At 45.1% G+C, this 25,200-nt stretch overlaps 1 protein-coding gene across 1 annotated transcript in view; it reads left to right on the top strand.

Moving 5' to 3' along the window:
- LOC147642445 (uncharacterized) overlaps positions 1-20,420 on the top strand; it is a 36,420-nt gene extending 16,000 nt beyond the window's left edge. Inside the window, exon 3 of the mRNA XM_086806589.1 lies at positions 19,984-20,420. Coding sequence (XP_086662715.1) covers positions 19,984-20,175 — 192 coding nt within the window. The 3' untranslated portion in view covers positions 20,176-20,420. The remainder of the gene's footprint in view (positions 1-19,983) is intronic.
- Positions 20,421-25,200: the final 4,780 nt, after the last annotated feature.

Raw genomic sequence — 25,200 nt, 5'->3', positions numbered from 1 at the left:
CCAACCAATCTGCAGCAGCCGTACAGATCTGCCACGTGGACTGTACCTGCACATGCGCCGCCTTCAATCTGCAGCAACCTGACCTGCGCCGCCTGTACCTGCATCGCCTGAATCTGCACCTGCAGCAGTCTGATCTGCCACATGGACAGTACCTGCACAGCAGCCGTACAGTCCTGCAGCAGTCGTACAGTCCTGCACAGGCCCTTCTGTGCGCAGCCAGCATGCAGACTACCTCTCCCCAGAAAAGCACACGCTTCCTCATCAGATAGGCGCCTGAATATCCAGATGAGCAGCCCTCCTGACTGGAAAAGCACACCCACCACAAAAGATAGGCGCCTGCTGCTTTTTCTGCCCAACAGCCCCTCTTTTACCAAAAAGCTCACACGTTGCCCCAAAATAGCTTATGGGCCACGTTTTCTTCATAAATGGCATTAAAAATTACTTTAAAGGTTTTTAAAACCTTTTAAGTTAAAATTCCTTTGCCCCCTTTCACACATGGGGTTATCCACACATGGGCTTCCATCTTCACTCCCACCTGATGCCATTCACACTGTCCACCATGTCCCCGTGCACGTCTGCATCTTGTCCAGAGAAAAACACAGGGTCATGACATACCCCCCTCTTGAAGAATGGCAAGCGTCCTCGATTGCACTTAATGGCACAGTAAAGCATCTCATGAGCAAAGATACCCCATATGGCAAAAACAATGGCCTTCCAATGCATCTGGATGATAGAACAATCATCCCGCACAATAAGCCACATTGTCCTCTTGCTTGTTCCTACAGAACCTACAGCAAAAGTCTAAAACCAAATGGAAACACGTTAACTGTGTTAGCCAAAAACAAAACCATGGATCATTCTACATATGGCACACATATGCATGACACACATATGCATTCGCAAACAATATGCTCCTCAAGTTGCTCTACCTCCTCTAAAAGAATAGTCTTAAGGGCTACTCGGAAGCCTTACGCCCATGGGCATCCCGCAGGACCCACGACTGATGGTACAACATGAGCATATGAAAGCACTCAATGCATCCAAACACTACATCCAGTAAGTACTTTCCCACATATGTTTCATGGTCATCCCGCAGGAGTTACACCCAGTGGTGCATCCATGCACATAATAAAGTACTTGATGTATCATACCAACATACATGCAGCACATGACACAATGCAGAGTATTTCCCTGTGATATGCAGCGGAAGTCTTTGTATTGGTTGATCCTGTCACACAATATGCTCACACCGTCTTCTGTATCCTGAGTTTCGTGAGTTTAGCAATCCATTTCATTTACTTCAAACTTTAAAGAGTTGAGAGAGAGATATGAACACTGTACACCAGATTGGGTCCCGAATTACCCACTGAAGGGCCCCCTATCCCGATAACGAGATAGTATTTGCTTTATTACTTTAGAGAGAATGACTTTGGACTGTAGATAAGCCAAACGCAAGATCTCGGAGGATCGGAGTAAGGCTGATCTGTACACTGCTGTAGAAACACCTCAATGACTGGATCTTGAGCCTATGCACTCCTCCCAAGGGCATGAGGAAGGCTGCACACCTGAGGCTCAAAGAAGAAGAAGGTGGACTGTTCTACACACTGTTAGAATGCTGAAAACACATATGAATGCTGAGTCAAGGGCTGGAGAAGAAAGCTTATGGGCACTAGGGCATGGATTAGTCTTATGCTGAGAGCAAGAGAGAGAGGAGAGCTCTTAACACAATGAAGACTGAATGAGCAAAAGAGGCTCTAGGCAAGCCTATTTATACTAACTGGAGGTTGGTCATTAATATTTATAAATGCCCAATAATGCAAATAATGATAAATAAATACTAATAAATATGGGAAAAATACCAGATAAATTCCAGTAAATTCCCTAAGGCTTTGGGGATGTTCTAAATGATGCACAGGCATATGTATGCATATTATGCAAGATGCAGAGTGCTTTCTGATGCAAACCCTAAGGCTTCTACTGACTCTACATGCATGAATGATTCTCTCCAAGTGGGTTAAGGGACTTGACTGACTGACTGACCCGCTATGGCTGAGGAATGACCTACGTAGCTCGTGCCTGACTTATCCTGGACTGAGGATGTACAATGGGGTCACGGCATACGACAAATATCATCCTACTGGGTTCTAAAACTGTACAAATGCTGCACTTCTGATGATGAGCCATCTTGTCACCATGCACTTAGTGCAGAGTGCATGTGACATTCCCTCCTGATTAGCTTGGCGGCAGGTTCATGGCTTCCAAGTAGTCCGCCAATAACTGGGGGTACTCCTGGAAGAACTCTTCGTCGAGCCATACGGCTTCGTGGGTGCCTCGATCTCGGAACTTCGTATAGAACTGACGAATCCGTCGACCGGAACCATGCTTCCATCGATGAAGAAGGATCTGCTCAGGCTCAATAACTTCTGCCTCGTCTACCACATCTGGCTGCTGTTCATCTGAAACATCAAACACTTCTGGACCAACATATGGTTTTAGCCAAGAAACATGGAAAACATCATGCATTGTCCAACTGGCAGGCAACTTTAACTTCATTGAGACATCACTTATCTTCTTAACTATTGGAAAAGGGCCAAAACTACGGAATGAAAGCTTGGGACAACGTTTGCCCACTTGTTTCAATCTCTGCTTCATGATACGCAAATAGACCCAATCCCCTTCCTTGAAGTGGACATCTCGTCTAGATTTATTTGCCTGTCTGCTATATGCTTCCTGAGCTTTGGTCAAGCGGTCTTTGACTGACTCAATGATCTCGGAAAATGCTTCCGTGGTTTTATTAGCCTCTAAAGATGGAGACACCATTCTCGTCAAAAGAGAAGAAAAACGGCGACCAAAGGCTGCTTCATATGGAGTCCGTCCGACACTGGATGAATGCGTGTCGTTTAAGATAGCTTGGACCAATGGAAGATAGTGCTCCCATTTGGACTGCTGGTCATGACAGTATGACTTGAGGACATCAAAGGCCAATTGATTATAAATTTCTGTCTGGCCATCTGTCTGGGGATGGAATGCACTAGACAATTGCAACTTAGTTCCAAAGTTTTCAAATAATGCCCTCCAGAAATGCGAGGTAAACTTGGAATCTCTGTCTGATGTTATGGTGCTAGGCAAACCACAAATTGGATACCAATGCTTGAGAAACAGACGTGCTACGTCCTCGGCTGTGGCCGTATGCTTGCATGGGATGAGCATGCAGAACTTACTGAAGCGATCCACAATGGTAAAACACTGAGTGTTACGGGATCCAGTGGATGCTGGGAGAGGCCCTACAAAGTCCATAGATATGTCGATAAAAGGTCCGTCGGGGATAGGCAAAGGTTGAAGTAAACCTGCCTTCTTTGTATGGGGAACCTTGACTTTTTGACAAATCTTACAGGCTTGTACATGTGCATAGACATCACGCCTCATCTTTGGCCAATAAAAGGACCGTTCTAATTTCTCGAGGGTACTGTTGATACCCCTATGTCCTCCAACTAAGGAGTCATGGGCATCGTGGAGAAGAGCAGAACGCTTTTCTCGAGTAACACAGAGACGGTTCTTGTAGAACAACCAACCGTTCTGTACTGAATAGTGGCCAGGCTCAGAAGTGAGGGCCAAACTATACTGAGTACCAAACTCAGGGGAGTCGACATATTGGTCTTTCATACTATCCAAGTCCTTCCCCGTGATTTCGAGAATGGTAGCTTCTTGAACTGCCTGGATGCTGGACTTTCGACTGAGAGCATCTGCTACTGGGTTATGCTTACCAGGGATGTATTCAATCATACCTCCAAACTGTTGGAAGATTTGACTCCACCTGGCCTGTCGATCACTCCACTGGGCACTTGGCATAGTCTGAAGCCACTTAAGTGCTTGGTGGTCTGTTTTCACTGTGAAAGCCTGTCCATAAAGAAAAGGCTTCCAATGTTTGAGCGCTGTGATCACACCCAAAAGCTCTTTGTCATATACCGAATAATTCTTTTCGGCGACATCCAACTTTCTGCTGTAATATGCCACGGGTCTATTGTCCTGCTGGAGGACTGCACCTATGGCTACATTGCTGGCATCGGTGATGACCTCGAAAGGTTCGTCCCATGATGCTAACTTTAATACAGGCGCTTCTGAGGCAGCTTTCTGGAGTGCACGGAATGCCTCAAGTGCCTTACCTGTAACTGAGACTTTTTGCTTGCGAGTCTTCACCTCCTTGAGCAAGTCGGTAAGAGGTGCTGCAAGGTTGGAAAACTGATGGACATGTGTGCTATAGGCCTGACAAAGACCTACGAATGAACGGATTTCTTGGGCGGTCTTAGGAATATTCCAATCTAAGATCTCTTGAACCTTTGAGGGGTCCAGTCTAATCCCATTGGAACCGATGATGTAGCCCAAATACTGAACTTCCTTAACACCAAAGATAGACTTTTTGGCATTTATGTAGAGCTGATTATCTCGCAAAAGTTGCAAGACTTTCTCCACATCTTTCTCATGCTGCTCCGCAGTGGCTGAGAAGACTAGTATGTCATCAAGGAATATGAAAACACACTTCCCAATGTGGACTGCGAAAATCCTAGACATCATCTTATTGAACGTTGCGGGTGCATTTGTAAGCCCAAAAGGCATGACTACGAACTCGTAGTGACCACGCTCTGTCCTGAAAGCTGTTTTTGGAATGTCAGCTTCAAAAATGCGGACCTGATGGTAACCACTCTTGAGGTCGATCTTAGTGAAAAATTTAGCACCATCTAAACGCTCCAAAATGTACTCTATCCTGGGCATAGGAAACTTGTTCTTGATAGTGAGTTTGTTTAATGCCGTGTAGTCTACACAAAGGCGTGCAGACTTGTCCTTCTTTTGGACAAATAGGATAGGTGCAGCAAATGGGGAGGAAGAAGGCCGAATGAATCCGGCTCGGAGAAGCTCAGATAACTGCTTTTCCAACTCGCCCTCTAAAGTCTTGGAAAGACGATAGGGAAACCTGCTAGGAGGGTCTGATCCAGGGACCAAATCAATGTGATGGTCCTCAAGGCGAGAGGGTGGGAGACTGGGTGGGAGATCGTCCCTAAGCATAATGTCCTGGTGTCTGGATAGGAGGTCTGTTAACTGAGGGACTGAAGATGTAATGGATGCTACTAATGAGGGAGGGTCTGCTTGAGCACGAATATAAAGGAGTGCTCCTTCTGCTCCCTTGCGGATAGCTCGTCGGGCCTGGAGATGCGAAATCAATGGGATGCCAAGAATGCTTCTATCCCCACGAATCATGACAGGCTCAGGAAAACCTTTACAAATAGTAAAAGTGTCCTGCCCCCAATCGGGAATAGGCTCATACTGACGGAACCAGTGAATTCCTAAGATCATGTCACACCCTAACAGAGGGGAGACGATGAAATCTCGTTGAAATGAGGCCTTCTGAACATCAAAGGCAAACTGCTGTGCCTTCTGGGAAATGTGGGTGCGAAGACCAGGTGTAAACCCGTCCACATCCAGATGATATGGGACTAATGTGCAGTTCAATTTATTAGCCAACTGGGGAGAGATGGCGTCTTCAGAACTACCCATATCGAAAAGGACTACAAACTGTCGGCCCTGGGCAGAGCCATAAGCTCGGATAAGGCTCTTCTGAGCAGCATCGCTCTCACCCTCCTGCTTAGCATCAAATACCACGGATGGTATAGGATGCATGGAAGGTAAAAGTTGAACTGCATTTGAGGTAGTAGGCGGGGCTGGAGGAGCTGGGGAAGCTGTGGCAACTGTGGCCGAAGGAGCTTTGGCAGCTTGTGCCGCTTGCCATTTGTGGCAATCCTTCTTACCATGCCCTATAATATGACAGAAAAAACATCTATTTTCTGACTGGTACTTCTTTTGTTCCTCTGGAGGAAGATAACCTCCAGTAATGCCTGCTTTAGCCTTTTCATCAGGGGTTTTCTTAGGTTCTTTATCCTTCTTACCCCCTGAACTGGAGCTATTACTGCTGTCCTTCTTAGCATCTTTAGAAGATGCGTTACCTTTCCCTGACTGTGCAGCTGATTGCTGCTGCTGGGGTTTGGTACTGGACTGAGATGTCTGCTTGGGCTTGCCCCCGTTGAGCTTCATTTCTTCGTTTTGAGCGAGAGTCAGAGCCCGGTCATATGTACTTGGTTCAAAGTTACGAACTGTGAACCGAATGTTGGAGTCCAATCCACGAATGAATTGCTCCATCTTGGCCTGCTCAGATAACCCTAACTGCTGTGCTAAAGTAATAACCTTACCGGAAAACTGAAGCACTGGGGAACCGTTCTGTCCGAGTCCATAGAACTCGTCTTTCAGACCGGTCATGTACTGGGGCGGGAGAAATCTAGTCTTCAGGTCATGGACAAAGATGTCCCAGTCAAAGGCTGTGACACCTGTGGCCTGGTCAGTATGAATACTAGACCAATGCTGCCACCAAGTGACTGCCTCACCAGTGAGATGGGGAGCCGCTAAGTGGACTTTGTCTTGTGGGTCTGTGATCCTAGCTAATGGAAAATGTGCATTAAACTGATGAACAAATTGATTAACTGAAGAATGATCACACACACCGTATCCTAGCGTGGGGGCCCGCCTCCCTTAAGGACGCGGATCGCCAGAAGCTCATAACAGATGTTGGAAACAAGGTGTGGGACCGTGTTGTGGGCCAACCCGAAACCAAGCCCTCTCCCCCGCTATGGCTCATAAGAAAGGCTGTCCTAGAAGGTGTTCGCGATCTTCTGGGTTACGCGGCATACCCGCTCGCGTTTGCCTATAACAAGGTCTCCGGGAAAGGAAGAGCCCTGGAGTGTTCTGCCCGGGAGAGGACCCGTCAGATTGCGGTCCAGGGTATGTGGAGCTTCCTTCTCCCCGCATGCCTGGCCATGATAGCAGCGTGCGTTCTCGTTAGGGAAGTTGAGTTTGTCCAGGTCGCCGGCGAACTCGATTATTATTCCGACGAGCCCGAGCAAGCTAGCCGTATTGTTAAGCGAATCATGTTAGGGGGGGGCAGGCTAAGCTTCTCCATCCCTTATAATCCGTTGATCCTTATGGCTGCCCAGCTTCTCGTCGGAACCGTGGTCTTCCACCTGGTCAGCCTCCTTACTGTCGTACTTGCACATCAGCCGGGAAACAATCTGCCCACGCCTAAGCGTTAAGCATCTCCTACCGGCCACCCACCTATTGACACCAAAACCAACCAGATGTATAATTAACATGCGAGCGTATTCACTTTAGAGGACCTGCCACGGACCTAAGGTGAACACGAGTAGGGCAGTCGTGTCTACGGTGACCAACTGTACCTCTTCCGCCACGCACTGGTTATTCACTGGTCCTTTATCAGGCCCTAACGGCCCGCTCTCAAGGCCCCACCTGGGGACCCCCCCCAAGTATTGTAGCACACCCCTCACCTGAGGGCAAAGGAGGCCGACTATGTATGATAGATCACCCGTCAAATGGAACCCTAGACTGCCTGATGAAGACATTTTAAAGAACCAATCCTTGAGATATATCGCCCTAAATCGTTGGGTGCACTGCCACCTCGTAGAGATGGCGTCTGCTCAGCTCCCCCTAAAGACGGCCTACGCTGCCTATAGCCAATGGTGCAACGTCACCAGCACGGCGGAAAATCCCTAAGGGTGGCTTGCAAAATTTTCAGAACTGGGTTTATCTGTGCGGAAGCGATAAAACTGATGACTGATTGAATGATTGATGAACTAAACATGCTCTAAGGCTGGTTACCCTGTAATGCTCTGATACCAATGTGACATGAGAGGGATGAAGACCGTAGTAATCTCAACCTTAGTCTACACTTAACTGCACTTAATGATGTTTAAGAGATAGACAAAGAGATAGACAAGTATGTGTCAATGCAGTGCAGCTATATTAAATGAATGAATGCGGTTACAATGAGATCCAAATGGATCTATGCTGCTGAATATGCTGACTATGTGCTGGGAATGCGGATTGAACTGCTGTCCACTCTTTCCCTTGTCTCCTGGGAAGGAAACGCTGAAGGGAGCTTTGGAACAGAAGCTGTATGCTGAATGGATGATGAAACGCTGACCTGTTGGGCTGAACTGGCTGCGTTTGCTGATGAGGATGGCTGAAACGCATGATGCTCCAGAGGAGGCTGCGTTTGCTGATTATGGTGCTGAGGCTGATATGCTGAAACGCCTGATGCTCCAGATGAGGATGCGCTTCACTCTGATGAGCCTATGATCACTGAATGCAGAGGCGCCTGAATATATAAGGGTGAGAGGCTGCTGGTCGGCCAGGTGGACTGCAGTCGGCCAGTGCATAACTCCCATAAAATACCACCAAATACCATAAATGGTAGTCGGCTGCCCCAATAATGCATAAAAATGCCTGAATAAATGCTGGTAAAATGCCTGATGAATCTGATGATGCTAATGATGCCATAATGATGCCATGTCACTGTACACCTGACTGGTGTGCACGTGACATTCCCCGCTGCTAAACTGTTGCTGGGTGGATACCTGGCAACCTTCGACTCGTCTGCGATCCTTCTCCTCCGAACCACTGCCCCCTTCTGTCTTCTGCTGGGACTGAGGCCGTCTGCAGGAGTAAAATCCTTGAGCCAAGACTATGTACTGCGGGAACTGAATGGCAAATACCTGAGTCACCCCTGACCTGTTCCTGGAAACCTTTCACCTACCATCTCCGTCGTACCTGAAGCTCTGAACCTCCTGAGGCGATGTTGGAGCAAACTTCCGTCTTCTGTGGAAGAGAAACTCCCTGCTGCCAGTTGAAGCCAAAACTTATGTGCTCCTTTGATGATGGATGTCCTTCTTCCCTGAGAGTTCATGGGTAACATGTATGCAGGACTGACTGCTAGGATGACTGCTAAGATGACTGCTATGATAACTGCTATGCAAGCCATGTGCAACCCTAAATGCTGTGCAAGAATGCAGATGGATGGGTTACTAATGCAGACCTAAGGGAAAATCCCTAAGGGTGGCTTGCAAAATTTTCAGAACTGGGTTTATCTGTGCGGAAGCGATAAAACTGATGACTGACTGAATGATTGATGAACTAAACATGCTCTAAGGCTGGTTACCCTGTAATGCTCTGATACCAATGATGCTCTGCAGCGGAAGTCTTTGTATTGGTTGATCCTGTCACACAATATGCTCACACCGTCTTCTGTATCCTGAGTTTCGTGAGTTTAGCAATCCATTTCATTTACTTCAAACTTTAAAGAGTTGAGAGAGAGATATGAACACTGTACACCAGATTGGGTCCCGAATTACCCACTGAAGGGCCTCCTATCCCGATAACGAGATAGTATTTGCTTTATTACTTTAGAGAGAATGACTTTGGACTGTAGATAAGCCAAACGCAAGATCTCGGAGGATCGGAGTAAGGCTGATCTGTACACTGCTGTAGAAACACCTCAATGACCGGATCTTGAGCCTATGCACTCCTCCCAAGGGCATGAGGAAGGCTGCACACCTGAGGCTCAAAGAAGAAGAAGGTGGACTGTTCTACACACTGTTAGAATGCTGAAAACACATATGAATGCTGAGTTACCTTCACCAGATGACTGCTGAATGTGTGGATGATGCAGAGAAGGCTGGATACTGATGCAAACAACTGTTTCAATGCTGGAAACTGTTGTAAACTGTTGCTTCAGGGCTGGCTTCTGCTGTGGACAGAAACGCAGGTCTGTGGAGGATGCTGTGGACTGAAACGCAGCAGCAACAGGTGATTTCAGGGCTGCTACTGTGGCTGGAGAAAAACGCAGCACTTCTGTACTTGCTGGATCAGAAAACGCAGGTAAAACAGGCTGCAATCTGCTGGATTCAGGCGTTGAACTGAGATGAAGAGGATGCTGAATCTATGGCATGAACTGATGCTGAATTCAGGCTGATTAGAGGCTGAGGACAAACACCTAGGGCTGGACTGAAGCTATGGTTCTCAAGGGCTGGAGAAGAAAGCTTATGGACACTAGGGCATGGATTAGTCTTATGCTGAGAGCAAGAGAGAGAGGAGAGCTCTTAACACAATGAAGACTGAATGAGCAAAAGAGGCTCTAGGCAAGCCTATTTATACTAACTGGAGGTTGGTCATTAATATTTATAAATGCCCAATAATGCAAATAATGATAAATAAATACTAATAAATATGGGAAAAATACCAGATAAATCCCAGTAAATTCCCTAAGGCTTTGGGGATGTTCTAAATGATGCACAGGCATATGTATGCATATTATGCAAGATGCAGAGTGCTTTCTGATGCAAACCCTAAGGCTTCTACTGACTCTACATGCATGAATGATTCTCTCCAAGTGGGTTAAGGGACTTGACTGACTGACTGACCCGCTATGGCTGAGGAATGACCTACGTAGCTCGTGCCTGACTTATCCTGGACTGAGGATGTACAATGGGGTCACGGCATACGACAAATATCATCCTACTGGGTTCTAAAACTGTACAAATGCTGCACTTCTGATGATGAGCCATCTTGTCACCATGCACTTAGTGCAGAGTGCATGTGACATTCCCAATGTATTCTCAATGGTACCAGGATCCAATGGCACCAGAATACAAAAATACCTCTACCTCAAAAAGTGTATGCATACATGCACAAACAGAGTTCGATCCATATATCCATGAACCAAACCAACTCTAGGACTGCTCGCAAGACTTATGTCCTCCATAGAGTTATCCATAGTTGCAGTTAGAGTTCAAGGTGCGCGCGACTGTGAACCATACTCAACCACCATCTCCTGTGACTAGTACACAATATCATAGAAGTCCCATAAGCAGATGTACTGTCAGCCTCAGTACCTTCGGGTGAATACAAAGATGTCACCAAGCGACTCCTAGATAACAACTGAGCCTGTCTGTAACAAGGGAGCGGAGGTGCTACCCCCCTTTTGAGCATCAGGCAATGCTCCAGACCTATGCTCTGCTGAACCTGAATGAGCCGTAACAAGAGTCGACTCCAACTCATAGGCATCAAGATAAAGCTGCAACTCCTGAGGTGAATCTGCTAAGTCACCCTCCTCCATCCACTTCGCATCCATCAGTGAACCTCCTCCATCCACTTCGTATCCATCAGTGAATAGCTCTTGAACTTCACAGGATAGCGACGGGAAACCTTACCCTATACCTTTCTTTCCTTATGTGCCAGTATATGCTCAGGAATAAGAACCTCGTCAAGTTCCTCTGCTTCCATTTGAGCCTCATCTGATACATCCTCAGGCACCCAAAACCTGCTTGCACTCCACCCAAGTGATAAGCACAAGTCCTCGATGAAGCATAGTAGATCACCACTGCTAAACATAGAAAGAAACTGTCTTCCGAACCCATGAAGCCTCCATGAAGATACCACCGGTGACAAACTGTCGAAAGCCATAGCCTTCAACGCATCTCCTGCACCATAACACTTCAACTGCTTCTTGTTCCTGGCCGACTACTTCTTGTCCTTGGTGTCTTTTCTCCTGAACTTCATCTTCAGCTCTTGCTCTTCACCTAATATAGGCAAAGACACAAAATCCTGCACTATGTCCTGCACTTCCTTTTCACTTTCCTCATGTTGAAGCTTTTGATGTGACTCTCATGAGACAACCACGAGCTCGCCCCCTTAGGAAAGTTGGCGATTGTCCCGACCAAAGCAACCACGGACTCGCCTCCTTGAGAAAGTCGACGATGTGTCCCGGCAACGGAACCTTGTAAGCCGGCCTTCAGAAAGCAAAGGGCGGTGAAACAAACACTCGCACATAAAACACTTCAACACCATTGAGGACCTAGAAAAGGAAAACAAACAGGGGGAGCTAGAGTGCTCCTGCAAACAGTACACGGACACCGATTGGTCCCAAATCGCAGTGGCGCCCCTTGCGGTATTTCTTTAATTGATTTTAAGAGCTTTGATTACAATATAAGGCTGGTAATTCAGCCGTCCCAGTAGAACTCCTGAAGCCTGCAAAGAACCTGCATCTGGCTTCTTGTCCACACGGCATCCACAAACAAGTCCAGCCATTGTTCACATCGAAAGACTCTTCTCACATTGAGTCTGCATACAGAAGCTTTCTCCCATGATCAAGGCTGCCACAACCATCCATAGCCTCTCACACTATGAACAGCATCACACCCTGACACATCTAGTGCTTCTGCATCACAACACAGTCTCCCAAACTGTCTCTCAAAAGAGAACTTGCATCACAGCACAGCATACCATACAGTTGACACACCTGTACAAACCCTCTCTACCTTCCAAGGGTACTATCCATCTCTGTCATGGATTTCCTATCCCCTGTCCTATCAGTAGCAAGGCTGTACCAAACATGTGTCCACTCCTGTACCTTCTGCCTGCATGTGACCTATCTCGTGGAGAAACCCAAAAACATGTTTCCTCGAGAAAACCTACGACCTGTTTCCACATGAAACCCTTAGGCCTGTTTCCCTTTGAAGCTTCTGTTCTGTTTCCATACATCTAGTTGCCTGTTCCCTCATGAAACATCTGGCAACATAGAGATGCCCATAGCTGTAGTTCCCACTGTTCCTTTCTAGCAGGAAGAAAACAATCTGCTCCATGAGCACGCAGCCATGTGAGCTTGCTTCACTCCCATGCCAAGAAACTAGATCCTAACATCCCGTTCACAGTTTGTAACTTTGAACCCAGCACATATGACTGGGCTTTGACTCTGGCTTAAAATGAAGATGAATGGAGACAAGCCCAAGCAACCACAGTCTAGTACCAAACCCCAGCAATAGTAATCTACTTCGCAGCTGGGGAAAGGTATTGCGTCTTTTAAAGACGCTAAGAAGGACGACAGTTCTAGCTCTAGTTCAAGGGGTAAGAAGGATAAGGAATCCAAACCTAAGAAAACCCCTGAGGAAAAGGCTAAAGGAGGCATCACTGGAGGCTATCTTCCTCCAAAGGAGCAAAGGAAGTACGAGTCAGAGAATATATATTTTTTCTGTGTCATACTATTGGGTATGGTAAGAAGGATTGCCATAAATGGCAACCGGAGCAAGCCTCCAAACCACCTTCTTCCACAGTTGCCACAGCATCTCCTGCTTCCCCAGCCCTGCCTACTACCACCAACGCAGTTCAGCTTTTATCTTCTATGCATCCTATGCCATCTGTGGTATTTGATGCTAAGCAGGAGGGCGAGAGTGATGTTGCATAGAAAGCGTTATCCGAGCTTATGGTTTTTGCCAAGGGCTGCCAATTTGTAGTCCTATTTGACATGGGTAGTTCTGAGGATGCCATCTCTCCCCTGTTGGCTACCAAAATGAGCTGTACATTAGTGCCCTATCATTTGGATGTGGACGGATTTACACCTTTCTCCGCACCCACATTTCTCAAAAGGCACAACAGTTTTTCTTGTAGTTCAAAAGGCCTCATTCAAGCGAGATTTCATTGTCTCACCTCTTTCGGGGTGTGACATGATCTTAGGAATCTAGTGGTTTCATTAGTATGAGCCTATTCTCGATTGGGGACAGGACACTTTTACTATCTGTAAGGGTTTTCCTGAGCTCGTCATGATTCGTGGGGATAGAAGCATTCTTGGCATTCCGTTGATTTCTCATCTCCAGGCCCAATGAGCTATCTGCAAGGTAGCAGAAGGAGCATTGATTTATGTTCGTGCTTAGACGGTCTCTACCTCATCAATATCAGCTATCTCATCTTCATCTCCAGTCCCAGAGTTAGCAGATCTCGTGTCTAGACACTAGGACATTATGCTTAGGGATGATCTCCTGCCCAGGCTCCCCTCATCCCGTCCTGAGGACCATCATATTGATTTGGTCCTGGATCAGAACCTCTTAGCAGGTTCCCCTATCGTCTTTCCAAGGCTTTAGAGGGCGAGCTAGAAAAGCAGTTATCTGAGCTCCTCTGAGCCAGATTCGTTCGGCCATCTTCCTTACCATTTGCTGCACCCATCTTATTTGTCCAAAAGAAGAACAAGTCTGCATGCCTTCGTGTAGACTACAGGGCATTAAACAAACTCACCATTAAGAATAAGTTTCCTATGCCAAGGATTGAGTACATTTTGGAGCGTTTAGATGGTGCAATTTTTTTTACTAAGATCGACCTCAAGAGTGGTTACCATCAAGTCCGCATTTTTGAAGCTGATATTCCAAAAACAGCTTTTCGGACAGAGCGTGTGAGGTCGTAGTCATGCCCTTTGGGCTTACCAATGCATCGGATGATGGCCAAGATTTTCGCAGACCTCATTGGTAAGTGTGTTTTCATATTTCTTGATGACATACTCATATTCTCAGCCATTGCGGAGCAGCATGAGAAAGTTGTGGAGAAAGTCTTGCAACTTTTGAGAGATAATGGGCTCTACATAAATGCCAAAAAGTCTTATCTTCGGCATTACAAAGGTTCAATACTTGGGCTATATCATCGGTCCCACTAGGATTCGATTGGACCTCTCAAAGGTTCAAGAGATCTTGGATTGGGACATCCCTCAGACTGCCCAAGAGATCCATTCTTTCGTAGGTCTTTGCCAAGCCTACAGTACGCATGTTCACCAGTTTTCCAACCTTGCAGCCTCTCTCACCGACTTGCTGTTGGATTATATCATCTCCAGAGGGTCTACATCACCTTTTTTCATGCTTGTACTGACCATTTATGAGGCCCTGCATTAGCATATCTTAGTAGAGATTATTCAGCATTTTTCTACCTTTTTTTTTTGGATGTTTTTAGGCATTTTTGTAGCATTTTATGCTACTGTCTTGTTGTCGGCCTTCTACAGTTGGCCAACCAGCATCCTGGGGGAATATATAAGGGCTGACTCCCTTTCCCCCAGTTTATCTCATTTTTTCAGCATTCAGTTGAGGTCATTAGCAGCTGCTTTTTACCATTGCACAGCACCTACGGGCTTCCCTCGTGCTCAGTTTTCAGCAATAAACATCAGTTTCCAGCATTTACAGGTCTAGTACCTTGGCCTACATCTGTGTTTTCTATTTGCTTCACTTTCTTTCATGGTATCAGAGCAAAAACACTGACCTGTGAGCAGAAGAGAGCTGTGTTTTCTTTTTGGAGCAGAGGCTTCGACAGTTTGCTGCGTTTTTTGCAGATTTCAGCATAGAAGGTGCTGCGTTTTCTTCCAGGAGCAGAGGCTTCCTCAAGAGTGCTGCATTTTCTTCATCTGACACTTGGGACTGTTGTATTTCTGAATTTTCAGCAAAGATTGCTGATTTTTCTGATTGCTGAAGCCCTCTTTTAGGTGCTGACGACAGGGAACTACATCTTGGAGAGATCTTCTTCCTCTCCTTTCAGTTTCGCACCCTCCCTCCCTTTCTTCTTGCTGTGCATAGCTCGAGAGGAGGACTTGCTAATTTTTTTTCAGCCCCTTTCTTTAGAGAAGGTTTCTTTTCAGAGGACATGGCTTCATGAGGTTTCTCTATTGCTGCTCCTTCTCTTGATGATTCTCCAGCACCATCACAGCCTGGTTACCCTACTCCCGCCGCTCCACAGGTGGTTCCTATTCCCAATCTTTCCTCTCTGAGTTTCTCTCATCCAGGTCTTGCTCCCACCCCTACCCACATGCCATCCTACAATCCTCCCCAAGTCAGTGACTCCATGAAGCTTACAACAACCAACTATCATACTTGGTCTTTCTACTCTCAATTGTTGCTGGAAGGAGCCGATGTGTGGATGGCTATCTCCACACCCAACTTGGTGGACCCTGCTTTGAGAAGCATATTGGATGCTCGGGCTCGTCTTATCATCATCCATTGCATGATTCCATCCATATAGGCACAATTTGTCTCCTCCCAGAGTAATGCTCATCAGATGTGGACAGAGATCCAGAGGAGGTATGGGAGAGTTTCGACAGTGAAGATTGCCAAATTGGAGTTAGATCTGGAGAAGCTTACCATCACTGAGTCAAATAACTTGATTGAGAAGATTGGAGAGTTCTCCCATATCACGTTGCAACTTGAGGAGTACGGGAGCACCATCAACAATCAAATCCATAAACTTCTTGGTAAGTTGCCTGCTTCCTTTGATTCTTTTAGGAATAATATTTATTTCCGTGATCCTCTCCCCCCTTTTGAGGAAGTCGTGAGTTATCTCCACGACAAGTGCATGCTTTGCGGAAAAGGAAAGTCGGAGTCTGCTTTTGTTGCCTCTAACAAGGGCAAAGGCAAAGGCGGAAAAGAGAACTCCAACAACAACAACAAAAACAAAGGCAAAGGCAAGGGTAAACAGGATTCTAAGGAATCCAAGGACAAAAGCAATGAATGTGATTATCGTGGCAGGTCAGGTCATACTGAGGCTCGCTGCTTTGCTCGTCGTGATGATTCTCGAGCAGCAAAAGCCAAGTATAAAGCCCAGGATGCTTCTAAAGCATCTGACAAGGACAACAACAAAGATAAAGGCAAAGTTTCAGAGGAGGGATATGCCAAAATTGCATACATGGCAGTCACATATTCATCCACTTCTTCAAAGGATTCATTCCTTGTGATCATAGATATGATTTCTGCTGAAGAGGTTAGTGACACTCCTGAAGCGGTGGAATGGGTTGGTGATAGTGGTGCTTCTGCCCACATGACCAATCAGGCCTATATCTTGGAGGACTACCAGACTCTCTCTTCTTCAGTTCGTATTGGCGACAACTCTTCGCTTCCCATCACCGGTGTTGGTAATGTTTCCTTGGGTTCTTCTACCACCTTACATGATGTTCTACATGTACCATGGATTTCCAAAAATCTGTTTTCAGAATACAAAGCTTCTCAGAAGGGCCTTGGTATGTACTTTGATGATGAGGTCATCAAAGTAATTGACAGGAAGACTCTCTCGGTTGTTGCTAATGGAGTCCATGATGGGAGTCTCTACAAGGTCACCAATTTTTCTTCCCAGATCCCTCACACTGATTCCCATATTCATTAGCTTTTCTCCCTCTTGATGGCTTTGGTTTCTGAGGGCAGATACTTCTTTGTGGCATTCTCACTTCGGTCATGTACCCATTGCTGCCTTAAAAAAGTTCCATTCTAAGCAGGTTGTCAGCAGACTACCTCAGCTCAGGTCTCTCTCACACAGTTTCTCATCATGCATGATGGGCAAGCATCATCGAGATGCATTTCCAGAGGAGGCCACTCATCAAGCAACCCGAAGATTGGAGCTTATACATTTAGATCTTGTAAGACCTATGGAGGTTGAGTCTCTTGGCGGGGCTCGATATTTTCTTCTTCTTGTGGATGATTTCACTCGCAAAGTCTGGGTATGTTTTTTGGCTCGGAAGTCAGATGCTTTTGCATGTTTCAGGACTTGGATCGCGATGGTGGAAAATCAGTTTTGGGGTAGAGTTTCATTCCTCCGGACTGATAATGGTGGCGAGTTTTACTTGATGACTTCCTTGCTTCGAAGGGCATTCATCGACAAACTACAGTTCCTTACACTCCTCAGCAGAATGGAGTTGTGGAACGAAAGAACCGGACCGTCAAAGAGATGGCTTGTGCTTTGTTACATCATGCAGGTCTCCCTCCTGCTTTTTGGGGTGAAGCTATGGCTACCTCAATTTATCTCATTAACCGCTCTCTTACAAAAGCGGTTGAGGGCTATTAAGAGGAATAACACTTGGTCTTTGGTACCACGGCCTTTACATCGTCGTGTTATTGGTGTGAAATGGATTTTCAAAGTCAGGTTTCATGCAGATGGTACTTTGGACAACAAGTACAAAGCCCGCCTTGTTGCATGAGGATATGCTCAGAAGGCAGGTGAAGACTTTGATGAGATATTTGCTCCTACAGCCAGGAATACCACCATCAGGATTGTTTTGGCTCTGGTTGCACACTTCAGATATGGATGTCAAATCCGCTTTTCTGAATGGAGATTTAGAGGAAGAAGTTTATGTTGAACAACCTCTTGGTTTGTGAATCAGGGACAAGACACCCATGTGTATCTTTTGCAGAAGGCTCTTTATGGTCTCAAATAGGCACCTCGTGCCTGGTATCAGAAGATTGATGCCTTCTTGTTATCTCTTGGCTTTGAGAGGGCATATATTGACAGCAATCTCTATGTGCTTCTTTCTGATGGGGATATTTGTGTCATTGTTTTGTATGTTGATGACCTCATCCTTTCTAGCTTAGATATTGAGTTGGTCACATAGGTTTAGTCCAAGCTTTCAGAAACATTTGAGATGACTGATCTTGGCCTTCTACATTATTTTCTTGGGCTGGAGGTTTGGCAGAAAGATGATTGTATCTTCATTTCTCATTAGAAGTATGTGAAGAAGATGCTCTCACTCTATGGGTTGTCAGATTGTACACCTCTCTCTTGTCCCATGGATCCCAAAGCCAAGTTATCCAAGGAGGATGATACACTCATGGTGGATTCCACAGAGTACCGACAGATTGTTGGCTCATTGCTTTACTTTGCCAACACCCGTCCAGACATCTCCTATGCTATGAGCCAATTCTCATCAGCTGCTCGAAGGTCTCATTGGCAGGCAGCTTTGAGAGTTCTTCGTTATCTTCGAGGTACTTCAGACTATGGCATCACCTACTCCGGTGGTGGTGATTTGGTTGGCTTCACAGATTCTGATTGGGCAGGCTGCATTGATACTCGGAGGTCTACATCTGGATATTGCTTCATGCTTGGTACTGGATTGGTTTCTTGGAAGTCTCAAAAGCAGAGGACTGTTTCTGCTTCTTCCACCGAGGCGGAGCATAAATTCTACCTCCTCTCCTCCACTGAGGCACTTTGGATTTATCAAATTCTGGATGCTATGCTGACACTTCCTCGGTTACTATTTTCTCGGATTCTCAGAGTGCTATTGCTCTAGCACAGAATCTTGTGATACGGGAACGATCCAAGCATATTGAAGTGCATTATCATTTTGTACACGACTGGATCTAGTTGGGCCTTCTTCGACTGGCCTATTGTTACTTCACTAGACCACTTCCGAGAGCTACTATGGAGGTGTTACTTCAACGTGTTGGTATTGGACCGCTCCTTTGGCACTGAAGAGGAGGTGTTGGATCATATTATCTCCAGAGGGTCTACATCACCTTTTTTCATGCTTGTATTGGCCATTTATGAGGTCCATGCATTAGCATATCTTAGCATAGATTATTTAGCATTTTTCTACCATTTTTTGGGTATTTTTAGTCAGTTTTGTAGCATTTTATGCTACTGTCTTGTTGTCGGCCTGCTACAGCTGGCCGACCAGCATCCTGGGGGAATATTTAAGGGCTAACTCCCTTTCCCCTAGTTTATCTCATTTTTTAGAATTCAGTTGAGGTCATTAGCAACTGCTTCTACTTCTCTCTCTCTCTCTGCACTAGTCTGTCTATCTTGTGCGTTATCTTCGTCACGAAAGATTGCTGAATTCTGTCCATTGAAGTTACCGATTCTATCCATCAAGCTTCGGTATTTTACAGAGGAAGTCGTAATTCTCTCGACCTATATTACTGAATGCGTAAATATTTACCAAAAATTGTCTTAAATTTGTTGAAAGTTTTGTGTGAATAGAGTGAGAACCCCTCCTGCAATCGTCTCCTAACTGTTGAGATGTGTTGTAATAGAAAGCAAGCCTTGGACTGATCCGTGTTGATTCTTGTTGTTCTGGCTGAATCTCTTACTATTTATAACGGATCGATCTTCTCTCCCTTGGCTGGCTGCTCCAAAAGACACATGGAAGATGCTGGGGAGCAAGGGGTCCTAATTATAGAAAGAGTAGGCAATCGCATTCACACTTTGGTGGGCAGCCTACTATTACACCCTACTTTTTCCTGATGGCGGAGGCTCTATCAAGTCTTTACCAATGTGATTCTGTTCTTTCACTCATTGACCATGAGCTCACTTTCTTGCCCCGAGAGAGAGAGAGAGAGAGAGAGAGAGAGAGAGAGAGAGAGTATGTGCACAGAGCACCCATTCATCCTTGTGGTAGTTTCTGGCAATGTTTTTCTTCTTATTTCCAAATTTTATATTACTATGTGAGGATCCGAATTCTTTGTCCTGCATGTGGGCTGAGTGCATGGTCTAAATGCCAATTTGGAATTTACTTTTATGTGGATGCAGGCTGTCGATGCGCATCTTGAGATCTTGAGGCCAGCTATTCATAATTATGGCGGGTTTGTAGAGGTGGTTTCTATAGAGAATGGGGAGTGTAAAGTAAAATTTAAAGGTCCTCCTCCAATTGGCAAGGGTATCCAGGCTGCTATTAAAGACAAGTTTCCTGACATAACCTCTGTTTTGCTAGTCGATGTCTAAGTTCTGCTGCACTTGTTTCTTAGACACAAACTTTTGTTTGCTGTTTTCCTTGAGAACTTCTCCATTGGTTCAGGTCCATGTAATTTTTTGGTTTGCCTTTGCACGAAGGCCTTAGTGATGTTCTAAATTTTCACCAAACAATAAAGTTGAAAACAAATCACTCCAATCCATGAAATATGGGTGGTATGAGTGTGTATGAAAGGGTTTTGCACTCATGATGAAACTCTCCACTTTACTTGGCTAGACCATATCCTTCAATTTTATAATGACTCTTGTAGATTCCCCTTGGGATAGACTCCATGTTAGGTCTAGACTCCTCATCCTTCCCTTTTCTAACTTCTCGTGTAACACCCCTCTCTCTCTATCTCTGTGTTTGTGTCTGTCTCTTTCTCTCTCCCCCATAGATCCTTTTCTCTACTACTAAGCATTTTTGCTGGATACAATTATGTACTCGTCTTTTTCTCAAATAGACGATGCTGTTATTTGTGCTACTAACACGGCCTGATAGCGAATTTGATCTTTGGCTGCGACTCGTTTGAGTGGTAAATGAAAGGCTGCCATAATCTTCAAAGAAAGAAAAAAAAACTTTGAACCTTTTTTGGGTGCACGCACTTTCTCTCTCTCTCTCTCTCTCTCTCTCTCTCTCTTCTATTTTGATTCGGGTTTCTATTCACAATTTTGATTCGGGTATTAATTAATGGGGGCTCCCAATTAATTAACCTTTGCTAAGGCCGTCTCCGACCGGGTCCCTGCATGCATGCATGCAGGCGTCCTGTCCTCCTCCTCGGGCTTCTCCTCCTCTCCCTCTGCTCGTTGCCCCGCCTCTCCCTTTGCTTCCTCTTCCTCCCCTCTTCCTCTTCTCTGCCAAGCACAACAATTTAGAAGACAAAAATCCTTCCTCCCAGCGACCCGAGAGAGAGAGAGAGAGAGAGAGAGAGAGAGATGGATGGAATTCAGCAGTCGTAAACAGGAGTCAGGAAAGCCTACCGAAGCGTTAAGATAAAGCTGTTGGCTAATCTCTCTCTCTCTTAATTAATTGGGGCCCTGTGTCCTTCTCTCCTCCTCCTCCTCCTCCTCGGGCTTCTCCTCCTTTCTCTCTGCCCGTTGCTCCGGCCAAGCACAACGATTTTGAAGACAAAAATCCTTCCTCCCAGCGACGAGAGAGAGAGAGAGAGAGAGAGAGAGAGAGATGGAATGCAGCAGTCGAGAAACAGTCAGGAAAGCCTACCGAAGCGTTAAGATAAAGCTATTGGCTAACCTCCATTGAAATCCCTCCCTCTTCAGGCGACATGAGAGGGAGAGCAAGAGAGGAGAGAGCGAGAGGGGGAGGGAGTTGTGAGGGAGAGGAGGGGAGGGGAGAGACGTAGGGATAGATTTCTGCAACGAGATGGCGGGGAGAGAGAGATGGAGAACCGGGCAAAGATAGTGACGTGCGCAATGAGGTGGTGTCCAATTTTTTCACAAAGGTTTCTACATCAAATTTTGAAGTATTTAATGGAGGAAGATGTTGGTGGCCTATTTATTTTTGTAATGTATTAATACAACCTTAGGCATGAGTTCACCTCAAGTGCCACCGGGTCTTAAAGACCCTTGTTAGTTGATATTAATGGATGGTATTGATCAAAATCGTGATGCCTTTTTGGATCGTTGGATAAAGCAAACTAGGGTCAGTAAATTATGACAAGTAAACTAGGGGTGAAAAACATAGAATATAATGGTTTGAAATCATATGGTTTTGTTGCTTGAAGGTATAGCGTAGTGGTAAGATGTTTCCAATATTGCTTTGAAGACCCGAAGTTCAAATCTCTTTTGTACATAACATTTTGCTTCAAAATTTTCTAAGTCTCAAATCCAATTTCACCCTCATTCCATGATGTAAACTAAGAAGTAAACTATGTTCGTTTAGTAAACTAAAAAGTAAATTAAGAAGTAAAATAGGATCGTTTAGTAAACTAGGAAGTAAACTATGTCCGTTTAGTAAACTAGGAAGTAAACTATGATCGCTTGGTAACCTAGTTTACTGGCCCTAGTTTACTTTATCCGACGGCCCAAAAAAGGCGTCGCGGTTTTTGATCAATGCCATCCATTGATATCACCTAACAAAAGTCTTTAAGACCCTGTGGCACTTAGTCCTAAGGATGACATCTGCATCCCTTTCTAGCCATCTTTCTTTGTCTGGATCCACATTTTGACTAACTAGCCCCAATAGCCTATCTTCAGCTTGAAACCTCCTCAAGGAGAAATCTTCCTTCAGACTAAGAGTAGAGCTTAGAAACTTAACCCATTTCCTAGCTAGAGTATTCATATCATTTAAGGGAGACCATCTTCATCCAGAATACTCCCCACAACCTCTCTATAATTCCTTTCTTTTGGGAGTTTGAATAGACTGCTTTCAAGTTTTCTTTTGTTGTTAGAGTTTCCATTTAGACCATTTATCCTCCTCTCTAGCACATCTGTCATCCTCATCCTTTGGCATTTGAAATACAAGATGGTTTCCTCAACATTCAGTCCACTTGTTTGTCTCTTAATGTGAAGTTTCTCTAATTGAGTAGCCCATTTCCTTCTTTCACATCTCCTCTCCTTAGCTCTCAGTTTATCCACCACCACTATAATAATCCCTTGCATCTCATTGGCAAACTGCCTCCAAGCATCTTCTACCCCCCGTCTCCTTTTCAATTTTCTAATTGCTTCTTCAGTATACTCCACAAAGAGAGGATCCTTGAGGAGTAGATTATTAACTCTTGAAATGGATCTAGAGTAAAATATTGAATCAAACACATCAAAGCAAGAATCTAGTATCCATTAATCATGAGATTAGTTATCAAATGGCTCATCACATGAGTATACAAGAGAGAGAAAATCTATAAGTGCATGTAGCAAGAGAAGATGCACAAATAGCCTAAGTGTGTTTAACCTCTCACCAAGAGGATGGCTTTCAAGTTAGCCATGAACTTGACCATGGAAGGCCAAATCTCCATAGATGGAGCCCAAAGGTACAAGATGACCAAAATTAGTAAAAGTGTCAAAAGATCCTACCAATGTACCCCAAGTCCTATTTATAGTCACTTTCTTCTTTTGCCCATGGGCCCCTATGTACATGTGGAAATCAAGCTCTATGGCTTCATGACAAACCATCCCTTCCCAAAGATTTTGTCCTCAAAATCATACAAGATATTTACAATTGAATCGCAATCTCAATGTAAACCCATGGGAAGTAGAGAGGTCTTCAAAAATGCACCTCGAATACATTTGGAATAGGGAAACCAAATGTAATGAAGCCGGCAAACTCCTCCAAAAATAGCATGTAGGACTGTTATGGCAGCCATGTTGTCGATGAAGCTTCCCTTGAAATTCTTCATGAAACCTCCATAAAAATGAGCTGCAAATGATACGTAGCCGCACCCAAAAGGGTCCCACATATTTGTCATTGAATCAAATGATCTTCCAAGTGTGTTGGAGTAGATTGGTAACCCCAACAATAGATCCAACCAAAGCTGTCCAGAAATTACAGCACATATAAAACCTCATGATATGCCCATTCTTCACATAATAATCATGCCACTTGATCAAGGAATACTTCCATCAAGTAAACCATGTTGTTAAACATACTCCATTGATTACCAAGTAGCCGGAGTATAGGATATCTCAAAGTCATATCCTTGAAGCATAGCCAACCATCTCTTTTGCTTGGGAGAAAGATTGGGTTGAGAGAAGAAAAATTTCAGCACCCTATGATCACTTCTTACCTTGAAATGAGCATCATAAAGATAGTGATGCCATTTCTTGATTGCATGAAGTATATCCAACATCTCTTGTTCATACACATGCAATTCCATCTCCTTCTCGGAAAGCTTCTTACTCTCAAATGCAATGACACCATGCTCTTGATACAAAATTGCCCCAAGACCTCTTCCACTTGCATCCGCTCTCACATAGAATGTCTTTGAGAAATCCGGACAAACAAGAATAGGAGCTGATGTAAGTAAAGCCTTGAGCTCATTGAAACTCTTGTCGGCAATGGCATCCCAAAAGAAAGCTTCCCTCTTAAGTAGATCGGTAAGAGGTGCCGCAATTGATGCATAGTGCTCCATAAATCTTCTATAGAAAGAAGATAGATCCAAAAATCCTCTCAATTTAGTTGCATTAGTAGGGGTTGGCCATTCTTTGACACATGCTACCTTCTTTGGATCAGGCCTAATGCCATTTTTTCCCACCAAGTGTCCAAGGTATTCAACCTCATTCACCATGAAAGTGCACTTGGTCTCCTTTGCAAACAATCTATGCTCCCTCATGACCTCAAAAACTTGCTTCACATGTACCAAATGCTCTTCTTTGCTCTTGCTATAGACCAATATGTCATCAAAGAACACAAGTACAAATTTGAACAAGAAAGGAGCCAACACCCTATTCATGAGTGCTTGGAAGGTGTACTATAACTTATGGGCTTGTACACACTACAAGGGTGGGCATAATGCCTTTACCCCAACAACCTCCCACTTAAAGGCAAAGTGCCCTTAAATGAAGAAAAAGAAAAAATCAGCATGTACATGATAATATACAAGGCCATATCAAGGCTGAAACTGGCCTCATCCAATGCCCATCAAGTGTCTGAAACCGCTCTGGAGGCAAACTCTTTGTCAACAGATCAGCCGGGTTGTCATCCGTATGAATCTTAACAAGCTGAATTTGCTTGTTCTCTATCACCTCTCTGATGAAGTGATACTTCACATCCACATGCTTCGTCTTTGCATGAAAGACAGGGTTCTTTGCCAACTGGATGGCACTCTGACTGTCACAATGCAACAATGGAATATCCCCTGTATAACCCAAATCAACCACTAACCGAGATAGCCATAATGCCTCCTTGCAAGCCTCTGTGGGGCTGCAATATACTCGGTCTCTGTAGTAGATAAGGGAGTGCACTTCTGCATCCTGGATATCCATGACATAGCACCTCCTGTGAATGTAAACACATAATCGGTAGTAGACTTCCGGTTATCTGGATGACCGGCATAATCCGAATCC

The sequence above is a fragment of the Cibotium barometz genome, chromosome 1, assembly GCF_041138505.1.
Source record: "Cibotium barometz isolate CiBa-2024 chromosome 1, ASM4113850v1, whole genome shotgun sequence".
In the NCBI taxonomy this organism is placed as follows: domain Eukaryota; kingdom Viridiplantae; phylum Streptophyta; class Polypodiopsida; order Cyatheales; family Cibotiaceae; genus Cibotium; species Cibotium barometz.
Note: the sequence above shows the minus strand (reverse complement) of the source record. Positions and strands in the feature narration are given on the sequence as shown.